Genomic DNA, 14,673 nt, shown 5'->3' with positions numbered 1-14,673 from the left:
CCCTGAGGTTTCTCCCATGTCCCCTTTAAACTGGGTTTTCTCTGGAAGTGTTTCCTTGTACGATGTGAGGGTCTGAGGACAGAGGGACTAAGGACAGAGGGTCTGAGGACAGAGGGACTAAGGACAGAGGGTCTGAGGACAGAGGGTCTGAGGACAGAGGGTGTCGTTTTTCTCATACTGATATTCTGAACAATCTGTGTTGTTGTATTTGCTGAAAAGTGTCTCTACTGTAGGCTATTTTTAATATATGTCCAGCACTTTGGCTCCACCAAAAATCGTTTATAAAAGTGCTATATAAATAAAACTTGATTTGATTTGAAAACCCAGGGACAGGGTTTAATTTATTTACATTTCCGTAGTGATGCTACACATGTGAGTCCTGATCCGATCCCTGTTACACACTGACTGACTGTCCAGCTGTTTGTACAAAATGGACATTTCAAAGACATTGTGTGGCAAAGACAACTTTAAATCAAAGTGTATTTGTAAAATGTTGGAAGCATTTCCTACTATGTCTCTCTCTGTTCCTGCTTTCAGCTGCAATGGGGATTCTACAATTATGGTTTACAAGCTGCTTGCCATACAACTCATGCTGCTGGCCGTCCGTTTTCTGCTAGTTTAGTGAGTATGACATGAGGCTGTTAACCCTTCAGCCTCACCGATGTTTAGAGTTGCACTTTGTCAGGTCCCGATACCAATGCAATGTGTTCCTGTTTGTTTCTGTGTGCCAGGGAAACTCATATCCTAAATCATTTATGTTAGAAAGCTGCTGTCTTCCAGCCTTCCTTACACTCACTCTGAATGAGAACTGATCCCTGAGAAGACTTCTGTGCCCTAACCACCCTGAGAGATGAGAACTGAGGCTGTGTTTGATCCATTATTACTTTGTATCACTATCAGACATAATTCATATGAATACAGAACAAGCTTTTAGTTCAGCATGGATAGGTGAATGGAGAAGATAAAGTGCAGTCTGTTTGCTCCTCTAAGCCTCTCGTTTTAAAACTGTCTTCTTATTTGCACTTCTAAACAGAGATAGGTGTCAGACATAATGTCATACACAGCCTTAGAGTTTCAGGAAGCAGAAGTCAGTCAGCGTCATGTGTTAGCATTTAGCTGCTAGCATGCAGAGCTAACGGGGCAGGCTGGACTCACAGCACAGGGCTGGTGTTTCTGCTCCTTCCTGCCCTCAAGTGGACAAAGGAGTTCATTAGAAATATGAATCAGGAATAATGAAGGAGCTCACCACTGCTCTCACTGTTAATTCATGTCAGGGGCGGACTGGGGGGAAAAAGTGGCCCGGGAATTAATTGACAGACAGGCCCACTTAATGCGCGGCATGTATCGGCCGGTGTTATGCCGTCGGTTGAAGCATAGACATATAAAGAGTAGACGCCGCATCGACCGCTGCTGCCTATTGGCGCTGACGAGCCGTGGGGCCGCCATCTTGGACCGGTCACCCGCTCCACTCAGTGTAATCTGTCTGGCAGGCGCAATGAAGTGTCAGCGCATTTTATCAATCATAACTCGCTGAATACAAAACTGATTTTCACGGGGGGGGGGGTTTCTGCAAACGTCATATATGTAGGCATGATACCGGACACATGATTCGGCGTATTTTAATATGCATAGTAGGCTTAACAGCAATAGAATATTCTGGTATTTGATAGCCTATGTTATGTATGATAGGTATTTTGCAAAAGACACACGATATATAATATATACACACACACACACATAAAAAAACCACTAATGGTCTATATATGATAGAGAAGCAGATTGTGTAGGCCTATAGCCTACTCAGCTATTTTAATAAGTTGAAAAATGAAGAAACAATAATACATTATACATAGACAGAAGTTATATATCAGTAAAAATGAATATCTATGTCATAAAAAATGAAAATGTACTTCTACATCTATATAAAAAATGTAAATGTTCAAATTAAACACAAGAACATGACACCACCCCGCCCAAACCATATTTACACAAAGTTGCTCATGACACCCGAATGCCCCGTGCATGCGGCTCCTCCAAAGCATGACTGAGAACCTCTTTCTCATATCTTTGTCTTTGGGAAACCATCAAAATAAAAACGGGAGATTTGAGAGTCAACACAAAAACATTTTAAGAAGGAGGTCAAGCTTATTTTCTTCCTTCTTCTTCCTAGATAGATTAGATTTTAGATTTAGATTAGGACCCTTTGTGTTTCAGGTGACAAAGACTTCGTCAGGTAATATGCAATGGGAGCCTTCCAATGTCCGTGTAGGCCAACCACCATGAACACAAGAGCCTCAGTAGCAGCATCGGTCTCATTGTTTCCATCACCCATGTCTACAAAAGCAGACATTGACTGGTTATGTGGATTATATTGCACATGTTTTCTGATGGCCATGTCATCCAACATGAGTGAAACACATCCATATTTAGCCTGGTCGTCCTGGCATCTTCTCTCCAGCATATCCAGCATCATCTTGTTCAGGCCAGGCTTGCCATCCACCGAACACAGCCACCTGTAAAAAAATTGAGAAGTAGCTATTTAACGTACTTGCAACCGTAATTTCCAAAAATGAAATTGAACAACATTAAGACTACCTTTTTGTTGTAGTCTCTCTGAGGTATTTGTATGCCTTTGGACCATGTAGATGGAGTGTGAGGGCAAGCTCTGTGGTCCTTGGAGTACTCATGGCCCTGCTTTGCCTTCAAGTCTATTTGAAGATCTGAAATTGTATGAGAAAAAATTAATAAGTCCCCTTCATATAATAACAAAGGAGTTTAATAAAGAGTGTAAGAGTAAGATGTACATGCATTTCAAAGTGCTAATTTCATCTTACCTGAGTAGAAATTAAGCCTCTTTGAGTTCTTCATTAATGAGGTTCTTTTCCCTCAAATCCCCCAAAAGAGTCCTCACTGTGGTCTCTGCCCTCTTTTCTCTAGCCATGGCATTCTTCCTCTCTCGCTCGAGACTCTCCACTCTTGCTAAAGCTTCATTGAGTCTGGCCTTAAGAGCAGTAGGAGAAGCAGGCGAGACATAGCTATGATCCTAGAAAGAGGGATGAACATGGTTTGAGTGATGTTTCACTTCACACACATCACTTTGACACAACTAGAGTATGGCCCACATTCTTTCTTATAGTCATCACCTGTCAAAGCCACTGCCAGCATCATGCGTGTGTGTGTGTGTGTGTGTGTGTGTGTGTGTGTGTGTGTGTGTGTGTGTGTGTGTGTGTGTGTGTGTGTGTGTGTGTGTGTGTGTGTGTGTGTGTGTGTGCGCGCGTGTGTGAGTGTGCCAGGAATGCATGTTCAACATGTCTTCAATTGTGTGTGTATGTGTTTATTTGTGAGTGTGTTTAATATGAGTGGCAGCAAACAAGAGAGATTTTACTTTGTCTAGGACCATTATGAATGATGTTGAAAATAGAAATACTCACATCGTTAGGCTGAGGTTGTGAGTGTGAGGTTGAAGCTTCTGGGTCGTCCTGAGGGGCCACAGACAGGCTCTCTTCAGCTTTTCTGGAAGGAGACGTAGTCCTGCCCTTTTATGGCTAAAATGAAAAAGCAGAATACTTGAAACACACACACACACACACACACACACACACACACACACACACACACACACACACACACACACACACACACACACACACACACACACACACACACACACACACACACACACACACACACACACAGGTATGTCACCCTGCCCTGTTATTGATAATAGAATATTTACATTTATGAATGCTAATAACCGTATGATGATACACCTCCTCTTTGGAGGTGAACCGGGAAGCTGGAGATGGAGGGAATAACACCATCTCTGAGTCGGACAATCTGTCCTGTCCTGTCAAACTCGTCCTGCTTAAAATGCTCACTGCAAATCACGGATGACTCGCTTGCAGTGAACCCTTCCCTCCTCAAAGCAACTTCCCACTTCTTCCTCATATCTTTGTCTTTGGGAAACCTTCAAAATAAAAACGGGAGATTTGAGAGTCAACACAAAAACATTTTAAGAAGGAGGTCAAGCTTATTTTCTTCCTTCTTCTTCCTAGATAGATTAGATTAGATTTTACTGTATTCATCCCACAACGGGGACATTCACTTGTTACAGCAGCGATTTATAAAGTCTCAGTTGGCCATGAACATAATGTTTGCTGGCTACGATTTCGCTGGCAGACATCGATACAGTACAATAATATTATATTTACAAAATACAACCAATTATAATGTTGAATCTTACTTGTGAAAAGTAATCCCCCGACCCCTGTTCGCAATCGTCCACCGATTTGCACAGCAATATGCTGCACAGTGCTCTGGCATCTTGAAACCTCTGCTGTCTCTGGGTAGAATGTCTGTACAATATGGGTAGGATGACCGGTCCAAGATGGCGGCCGTATTTCTTGCGCCCCAGCAGCCAATGCGGCGTTTACTCTTTATATGTCTATGGGTTGAAGCCTTGCCGTGGATTGAAGCCCTGTTCGCGGGGACGCGCAGAGGTGACGTAATCGCCTGTGTTGAGCGTTCGCCTTATTTTCACCCTTTTCAAAGCTTTTTTCTCTCTTTTGAGTGATATATCAGATTAAACAGCAAACGGCTGAATACATAATGTGCATACAATTGCGAGGAGGCTCGTTTTAAGGACACGTTTTTCAGATCTGTCACAATCTTCGTATTGGAATAAACTTACGTTTTTGAGTGTATAGTCCCACTCTGTTATATTCCTCCTTCCTGCAGAACAGACAATGACAGGATAATATGTGATTTGTCAATAGTCCTATTTCTTAAAACCTTCTCTGTTGTTTAAGTGTCTGATAACCACGAATAGTAAGCAATGATATAACAGTAATGATATCAGACACTGTGTTATTTTCAATCAAGCCTAAAAAATAATGTGTTCAAACTGGCTTCACTCACTTGAATTGCTCCTTTGAATATAATTTTTATATATCCCTACTCAACACATGTTTGTATTGGAATGCCACTCCTATTTTTTTTCAATTGTATTTTAAGGTGACATTGAATGCTTTGAAAGGTGCCCTAAAATAAAGTGTATTATTGATCTTGTATCTGTGCCTCTATTACATTACATTTAATTTTCTATCACACTATTAATGTTCCTTATTTTAGACTAGGTTAATCCTGGTGTCAATAGGGAAGATATGCACTGTTCTCTACATAACATGTTCAGAGCAGGTATTTCTCCTGCCGGATTTGGAACCCCCCCTATATCTTTCTCCAGGATAGTCACAGACTCACCAAAATCACACTTGTGCTTGCTGTTCCCCTCTAGTTTGTGCTCACAAAAGCATTTCACTCTGGGCTCAGCAGGTACAAAAATAAAGAGGGGCTTCAAAATCCGGCAGTGCAGTTGTTAGAGCTGCCAGATTTGGAACCCCCCCTATATCTTTCTCCAGGATAGTCACATTGTCACCAAAATCACACTGGTGCTGGCTGTTCCCCTCTAGTTTGTGCTCACCAAAGCATTTCACTCTGGGCCCTGCAGGTCAAAAACTAAAAAGGGGCTTCAAAATCCGGCAGATCGGGTGTTGGTGCTGCCAGATTTGGAACCCCCCCCTATATCTTTCTCCAAGATAGTCACAGACTCACCAAAATCACACTGGTGCTTTCTGTTCCCCTCTAGTTTGTGCTCACAAAAGCATTTCACTCTGGGCCCTGCAGGTCAAAAACTAAAGAGGGGCTTCAAAATCCGGCAGTGCAGTTGCTAGAGCTGCCGGATTTTGAAGCCCCTCTTTATTTTTGTACCTGCTGGGCCCAGAGTGAAATGCTTTTGTGAGCACAAACTAGAGGGGAACAGCCAGCACCAGTGTGATTTTGGTGACATTGTGACTATCCTGGCCAAAATGACAGGGGGCGCTTCAAAATCCGGCAGCTCTAGCAACTGCACTGCCGGATTTTGAAGCCCCTATTTATTTTTGTACCTGCTGGGCCCAGTGTGAAATGCTTTTGTGAGCACAAACTAGAGGGGAACAGCCAGCACCAGTGTAATTTTGGTGAGTCTGTGACTATCCTGGAGAAAGATATAGGGGGGGTTCCAAATCCGGCAGCACCAACACCTGATCTGCCGGATTTTGAAGCCCCTCTATATTTTTGTACCTGCTGGGCCCAGAGTGAAATGCTTTTGTGAGCACAAACTAGAGGGGAACAGCCAGCACCAGTGTGATTTTGGTGAGTCTGTGACTATCCTGGAGAAAGATATAGGGGGGGTTCCAAATCTGGCAGCTCTAACAACTGCACTGCCGGATTTTGAAGCCCCTCTTTATTTTTGTGTCTAAAATAAGGAACATTAATAGTGTGATAGAAAATGAAATGTAATGTAATAGAGGCACAGATACAAGATCAATAATACACTTTATTTTAGGGCACCTTTCAAAGCATTCAATGTCACCTTAAAATACAATTGAAAAAAAATAGGAGTGGCATTCCAATACAAACATGTGTTGAGTAGGGATATATAAAAAGGATATTCAAAGGAGCAATTCAAGTGAGTGAAGCCAGTTTGAACACATTATTTTTTAGGCTTGATTGAAAATAACACAGTGTCTGACATGATCATATGATATCATTACTGTTATATCATTGCTTACTATTCGTGGTTATCAGACACTTATACAACAGAGAAGGTTTTAAGAAATAGGACTATTGACAAATCACATATTATCCTGTCATTGTCTGTTCTGCAGGAAGGAGGAATATAACAGAGTGGTACTATACACTCAAAAACGTAAGTTTATTCCAATACGAAGATTGTGACAGATCTGAAAAACCTGTCCTTAAAACGAGCCTCCTCGCAATTGTATGCACATTATGTATTCAGCCGTTTGCTGTTTAATCTGATATATCACTCAAAAGAGAGAAAAAAGCTTTGATAAGGGTGAAAATACGGCGAACACTCAACACAGGCGATTACGTCACCTTTGCGCGTCCCCGCGAACAGGGCTTCAATCCACGGCAAGGCTTCAACCTACGGCATAACACCGGCCGGCGACGAAAGTATGTTACTTAACAAAAAACCCTATGCCTTTAATGTTATTTTGGACAATTATTCATATAGTAATCACATTACCTGAGCCCTTGAGTTGCCTAGAGCAAAAATAGTTACGGCATATATTTAGTTATTTTAATGTTAACAGATCATTGATGCAATAACATTTTGACCCAATTTGCCTGACTTGACACATGGAATAAAACATGGGCGACGTACGAAGCATCCTCAATGTGGGTGAGACAATTTAACAGGGGGTGTGGGCAGGTGATGGACCTCACCTCCTCTAGGGGGGTCCGGGGGCAAGCTCCCCCGGGAAGATTTGTTTTTAAATGTCGAAGTTAAATGCATCATTAGGGACTAAATCTATGGCAGTCAGTAGGGGCTTGGACTGTGAGCCATAGGGTCGCCGGTTCAAGTCCCCGACCAGACCTATTTGGAGTGTGGACTTCTACTTGGAGAGGTCCCAGTTCACCTCCTGCCCTGCCGTGGTGCTCTTGAGCAAGAAACCAGACAAGGCTGTACCTTTAGTAATGAATATTACATGTTGTGAGGAAATCTTTCCACCAATAATTCCAATAAGTAATCCAAAATGTATTCACTTCAGGTTTACGAAAGTAACTGTAATCAGATTACTCGTTTTTCAAATGTAACACGAGCTGAATACAGTTACTTGATTTTTGTATTCTGATTACGTAACGCTGTTACATGTATTCCGTTACAACCCAACCCTGGCCACACCCCACTGGGCTGGGCCGGAACACTTACAAATGTGGGCTGGTAGGATTTAGGCAAAAAAAAAAGAATTTTTTTTTAGAAACTTTTTTTTTTTTGTTGCCCCTCCGGCCCACACACAGCACCGGCCCACCGGGGAAACTCCCGGTATTCCCGATGGCCAGTCCGCCCCTGCTTCATGTCCTAACATCGGAGGAAATATATCAAAAGTGGCATCTATAGAACACTTTCATTCCTTGTTACAGTATTGAGGTTACCTTTGTTTTTACTGATTGTATTTACTTGTTATTTTAAATGTGTTTTTAAGGTTAAAACATCTGTCCAGGGACTACAGCTGTAAAAGAGCCTCTTGGCTAACTCTGGCACATTTACAGAAATGGTTCTTAGTGTGCAATGTCCCTAAATAAATAATATACATACAAATATATTCTGTTTAATCCTTTACTAGGAAATGTCTACAAAAGTCTGTGGCACAGTGATGGATACCTGGAAGGATCCTGCATGCAACTACTTTTCGAGACCTGAGTGGATGCAGAGTCTCAGGTAAGCTGGTCTGGGGGTTCCCAAAGAAAGGGATCCTCTAAGTTAAATGTGATATTAAAACATGTCTGTTGTTGCCCTATCTTAAATTCTGCCTGTAGTTACTCAAGTGTAATATCATTACCTCCATTCTCCTCCAAGGTGGCGCTGTAATGCCGGGTTCAGAGATGCCCAACTTAGGGCCCAGCGCAGAGCCCTGCTCTGTTGAACTCTGTTCTCTGTCTGCAGTCCTCTCTAATGTCACATGTGGGCCCGAGGAGGTTTGCCAAGCGGACAACACGTAAATATGTGCTCTTTATATCAGGAATAAAGGTCTGACTGATTTGAATAAAGTGTCCCATGTGATTGAACCCTCCATGAGAGAGTGAGGATATTATCCACCTGAGGATTATTGCAGTTATTGGTGAATCTGTTCCTATTTATAGTACCCTTTTCCACCAAAGCAGTTCCAGGGTCAGTTCAGAGCCAGTGCCCGATAGCTCTCCAGTCCTTTCATTGTTTCCATGAGCAACACTGGTTCGTATTAGGAACCAGAGCACTGCTGAACTGGAACCAAGAACCAGATCTATGTGGAGGCTGGGTCAGATTTAAAGAAATACATATGGGCCGTTTCTCAATCGCGAGGATTTTGGCTTTCAAGCCAATATTTCAAGGATGCTACGTCATCGAGTGCCACCGAAGGACTGTTCCAATCTCCAGCATACATGGAATTCCACCGAGGCCCCTTGGTTTGGGGGAAATTTCGAGGTTGCACATGGGTAGACTTCGTGTCCTTAAAATCCCCACAATGCTTTGCGCACAGACCAATTTCAAAAACCCTTGCGGAGAATGGCTGAACCGACGCAGCACACATTTAAATGTAAGTATGTAGTAGCGTAGAACATGTGTTGGTAAATATTTTACATTTGTTTGTTATCACGAAAAATGTGTTCCGTGAAAGTAAAGCAAGTTCATAATGAGATAGACATCATGAGGTATTTATCTTTGGTACAGTTTATGTTGAAACCGTTAGAGAGAGTGGCACACTTGTTAGCCTGTTCCATTCTTCTTCGTTTTCCGTAGCCGTGGCTTGGAAGTATACTTGCTTCGTTTCTGAAGGAAGTGACTTGGAAGTACGCGACTACCAAGCCAGCATCCTCGCGATTGAGAAACGGCCATGGTACCTAGAGCGGCGCGTGAGGCTCAGGTTTGGGAAGGCTAAATAACTTTTTTTTACCTGACGCTGCCCGTGTATACAAAAGAGATCAACTCCGTGAAAGCACCGCCTGCTGACCAATCAGAGCTCAGTGTGCGGAGTTTAAATCTATAAAGTCATATTACAGGATAAAGGAAATACAGTTTAAATTGCCGTAGCCTATGCAGAGAAGACGCCGACGTGTCGCACTTATCATTCATATCAGACTGATATCACATCATCCATCAGATCATCGATTATATAATATTACAATATTTCCTTATCTGAGTCAGCTTCTCGAGCCGTATCTGGCCGTGCAACACTCACAGTGTCACATAGGCCTACTGTATGCAGACGTATTATTTTAAGCAACACATTAGGTTGACGAAACACTCAACTCAAATGTAATTAAAGTCAGATCCACTCGTGTCTTAGATGGGGCAGTGATATCATAAAACTGTTGTACGCTTTCAAACACTCTGTAGTTTATTCATTTTTTAACTAGTTGTTATGTATTCACCTTGCAGGTGCAACCATGTGGCTTGTATCCTGGATTATATGTTTAAGTCATGGATGTTTGAAGTTAATATTTGTCTAATATTAGTTTACTTTTCATTAATGAAGTATGACGCTGTACACTTGCCCCTGTTTGTGATTGGTCAAATGTAGCTAACCCCGCCCCTTTCACGTGAATGCGCTCTCAGCTGGAGAGAGAAACCCTGGCTTGATTTACCGAGTTGATAACCAGCGTCGTTTAATTTAAATCGTTTGTTAGGGTTAGTTAAGATAACTCAAATATATCCAGGGTCTGTTTAACTGGCTTCGTAGTGCACAGGGCACAGGTGATGTGACACACCCTCCTCACACACTCCACCCTCACAGCGCTTATGTCAAAGATAAACATTATACATTATATTTTTATTTTACTAGGATGCAGTGACACACATATTTGGGAAGGCTTAGCCTTCCCTAGCCTACAGTACCCGCCGCCCCTGGTTAGAAGTCATTATGGAACATGTTGTGCATCGGCAGCATAAATACATCCAACAACAGCGGATGAGGCTAAATAACCTTACAGACTTTTTTTAATTAAAATATAGTTACTTTTCTTCTATAACTAGAAGTGCATCAATGGTATTTTTGTGTTTTGCTTTTTTAACAGTGCTTTCTTGGACGGCCATCGGACGTGCTTCAACAAACAGGCTCTAAGGTATTTGTTATGATAGTCCACATCAAGCTCCATCCTCTACAGCAGGGGTCTTCAACTAAAATTCAACGAGGTCCAGTTAGAGAAAATCTCCCCTTGCAAAGGTCCGGAACATCAAAATGTCTAACTTGCTTCATGAATTAGTGTGATATATATTGAAGTGACCTGTAGTTTTATCAACGTCTGCATGTAATCAACAACTGACTGCCAATCAAATAAAGAAAGTACAATTAAAAAAACAACAATATTTATTGTCAATTAACATTGAATTATACAGATATACAGTAAATACTGTGGATATGTGTAATGTTCCTCTCGGGCTGCATTTACAAATAAAATAGAGAAAATAAATAAAATAGCTTTTGAAAATATGTGCATCTTAAAAGTGCTTAATTTTAGATAAATAAAATAAAGTGTAGCAGCAGCTTGAGAGTCCCTTTTTCTTTGTTAACCGTTTCACATCATGACTTAACAGTTTCAGCCGATTATAGAACAATATCAGTCTTTACACATCATAACAATTGAACAGTTTAAAAGTCTCTCTTTCTTTCCCTCTTATATTGCAGTCCCGCACTCACTTTGTTTAAATTCAGTGCGAGAATTGAGCTCGAGCTTGTCCTGCCAGGAGTTTGTAAATCTGGGCTGAAATGGTGTCAGGGCCATTCTCACACACATGCAGGTGCTCATTGGTTACAGTGATGCAAACACAGGTATGGTGAAAAAAGAGAGATCTTTTCGAAGCAGAAAAAAACCAGCGTAATATACCATCTGACAAAGGCCTGTGCTATAATGCTTCAATTAACTGGTTATTCTTTATAATATACTCAGATCAATAGGAGACAGAGATGTTAAGTTATAAATAAAGGGATTTTATTATTATTTACAGCAGGGGAGGGGAACCTTTTTCCTTTCAATTTTTATAACATCCTCCGAGGGTCGTACACATTATTGAACTCAACCTCTGCTTAAAAAAACTAAAATCACAGCCCATTCATTTGGCCTTTCTTTCATGCTGTGCAAAGAAAAAGCAACCTCTGAATCCAGATATCTCACCATGACTCGTGCATGCATGTGCACGGTGTGGCATGACCACCAAAACAGAAAGATATGGACACAAGATGTGTGTACATGTATTTAGTTTCCTATCCATGTGAACATGATTTAAGTGGGGGGGGGGACATAACCTCCTTTAGGGGGGTCCGGGGGCAAGCTCCCCCGGGAAGATTTTGTTTTAAATATTGAAGTTAAAAGCATCAATCTGGTGCACTTTGAGAGCAACATTAGGAGATCTATGGATACATCTCTCAACACCCATATGAAACAGAACTGTAAGCATATTTTCCTTTTTGGATATTTTACAAATCACTCCCATTTTAAACTCTATTCTTGTTATTTTTAACAATTTTGTTGTTGCTGTCATATAGTATGTTATACCTGTTTTTCATTTAGTCTCATTAATAACTATATTGATCATATCAAGGTGTGCCTTAACCTCACTGAGCTGAGGTTATTTGAGGCTCTCAGGAGAGAGCTCTCTTCCACCTGGTTGTAGAAAAGCTATTTAAATTCGTTAGCATAGCTAGCTAACCAGATGCTAATAACAACAGATCGCCACTGTGCTTACAACTAAAAGACACAGCCACGCAAACACTGCGGCATGTGTACGGATCCTTATGGGAGCTCTGCTTATGGGTATTGCAATATTTTAAGGGCTGGAGCGGCGTTCCGGTGCTCTCTGTCAGCACTCCTTTCAGACGAGACATATACCACGTGAAGACACGTTACGCTCGTGTTGTGTTCAAGGAACCTGTCCTTGGCCAGGAAAAACAGGTACTCGCTTGTTTAATTATTTTTGCGGTCTAGATTTCTTCTTCTTTTTTGAAGTGAGAAGTTGTCGTCAGTCAGACTGACGGACGGACGGACTCCCCCCCCCCCCCCCCACCCCCAAAACGAAAACTCTTCGGTTCTCCACGAATTACACAAGTCACCCAAATCAGCATTAAAAAAGCGGGAGGCGCCGAAAAATCCCCTATTAATGTATTGATTATAGCTCCGGGTCCGTATAGGTCGGCGTCTGGGTCCGGATCCGGACCGCGGTCCGCCTGTTGCCGACCCTTGCTCGACAGTGACACAAGTGCTTTTCTGAAAGAAATGTGAAGGGTTTAGCGCTCAGAAAAAAATATGAGTTTTTTAAGGCATCCTCGTGCCACGGAGGACCAACCCAGGAAGACCAACCCACTTTAAAAAACATCTGTCTAAAAACTAAAAACTATTCAGAGTTTTAAAACCTGAAGAGTTCAACATTTAGCCCCCTTGCTCCTCTCCCAGTAACTGGTCATCTGTGGGATGCTGGTGGTGGACGCAGCGATCACTCTGGAGAGGCTGCAGTCGCTCAGAGGATGCCTGGGGTCCACCATGAACATGGTGTTTTCAGGAGCGTTGGTGGGAGAAAGGCCATGGTGTTTCAGGCACATACCCAGGTAGGCGTCCTCGATGAAGATGGGTTTAATGTGAGGGGTGGCAGCCAGGATCTTGGCAGGCAGGTCCAGGGACATGACGTAGGCCATGCCCAGAGGATACGGCGGGTACTCCAGCTCAGCAATCACATATCTCGGCATGTAGAACTTGTTGAACGGATTTCTCAAGACCGGGCTGTGCCACCACACCAAACCTGTCATGTAGTTCTGTTTGGCCGTGCTGGGATCCAGTAACAGTTTAACCAAATTCTGGACGTGCAGCAACATATCGGCGTCAATCTTCATGACGTAGGACAGCTTGTCGCAGCGCGCAACCAACCACTCCAGTGTCATTATCGTCTTGATGGTCAGATTGTGGTAGCTGTCCTTGAAGTTACTCTGGATCAGGTCCTGGTGCTGCAGGTTTTCCTGTTGGAGCTTCTCCTGCTGCTGCTTGGCATCAGCTCCTGAAGGTAGGCCCAGTATGAAGAGAGTCTCGACCCGCTGACCCAGAACCAGTTTCTCACTTCCCCACGTCCTCCGGATGGTGTCACGAGTTGCCACGCCCCCGGGGGCCACCGGGACCACCAGGAGCAGGAAAGGAGTCCTAGTTTTACACGTCGGGGTGTCGTCCATGATGAATTTGTAGTTTCCTGGGTAGGCCACGTAATACGGCCCGGGATCCTTCCATGCTGGTGCTGCCGGTGATGCTGGTGCTGGTGCTGGTGCTGGTGCTGGTATGTCTCTGCTCTCAAAGCCCCAGTCTGGGTCCAGATAGACGAAGAGTATTGTCACTGCTCCCATCATGCAGATGAAGATGTATACAAAGTGTCTGCTGCTGCTCTCCATTAAAACTACAAAGAGAAGAGACTCACATTATGACAGATAGCAGCACGTTCCTCTGTTCAGACAGCCACACAAAACACATCATGCTTTGACTCATTTTAGTTCAATATATATATATGTATGGGAGGCGTGTGGCGCAGTGGATAGAGCGTTGGTGTTCGGATCAAGGGAGCACAAGTTGAAACCCCACTGCAGTCAGCATGTCGTTGTGTCCCTGAGACACTTCACCCCAAATGGCTCCTGTGGGGATTGCCCACAGTATTGAGTATGTTAGTCGCTTTGGATAAAAGCGTCTAACATGTAACATGTAATGTAATATTATGAAGTCAGAATTTAAACGGCACTTCCAAATCCTATTTAGCGCATCAAAAGATAACCCTTTAACTCAGAGTAAAAACCTTTTCGTACAGTGAAGTTTAATCGAAGTTTGCTCTTTCCATACAGCTATCAATAATGCAAAGCTTCAAGAGTAAACTTGTAATATAAAGCATGATTGTGTTAATAGGGAGATCTGTTGGAACAGTTCTACCCTGGTCACCTGCAGGGTCTCTGGCCGTGATATGGAATATAATCCCTCCCAAAAAATAGTCAGCGTGACGGCTCCATGACTGGATTCATTGAGAGAAACGGCTCTGTCTCTTTCTTTGATTAGGGAGGACACTGCTATAAGTTCAATACCAGAGGTGTAAAGGAACTAAGTACATGTACT

At 42.7% G+C, this 14,673-nt stretch overlaps 1 protein-coding gene and 1 long non-coding RNA gene across 2 annotated transcripts; both read right to left on the bottom strand.

Moving 5' to 3' along the window:
* Positions 1-1,680: 1,680 nt before the first annotated feature.
* On the bottom strand, positions 1,681-3,130 carry LOC139435594 (uncharacterized). The gene is made up of 3 exons (XR_011644821.1): positions 2,835-3,130; positions 2,596-2,720; positions 1,681-2,513 (listed from the first exon to the last, which is right to left on the bottom strand). It is a non-coding gene; the product is annotated as an uncharacterized lncRNA (long non-coding RNA).
* A 9,481-nt stretch (positions 3,131-12,611) lies between these two features.
* On the bottom strand, positions 12,612-13,968 carry LOC117462745 (beta-1,3-galactosyltransferase 5-like). The gene has a single exon (XM_034105047.2). The coding sequence runs from the start codon at positions 13,965-13,967 to the stop codon at positions 12,960-12,962; it is 1,008 nt and encodes a 335-aa protein (XP_033960938.1). The 5' UTR covers position 13,968; the 3' UTR covers positions 12,612-12,959.
* Positions 13,969-14,673: the final 705 nt, after the last annotated feature.

Source organism: Pseudochaenichthys georgianus, chromosome 17, assembly GCF_902827115.2.
Source record: "Pseudochaenichthys georgianus chromosome 17, fPseGeo1.2, whole genome shotgun sequence".
NCBI lineage: Eukaryota > Metazoa > Chordata > Actinopteri > Perciformes > Channichthyidae > Pseudochaenichthys > Pseudochaenichthys georgianus.
Note: the sequence above shows the minus strand (reverse complement) of the source record. Positions and strands in the feature narration are given on the sequence as shown.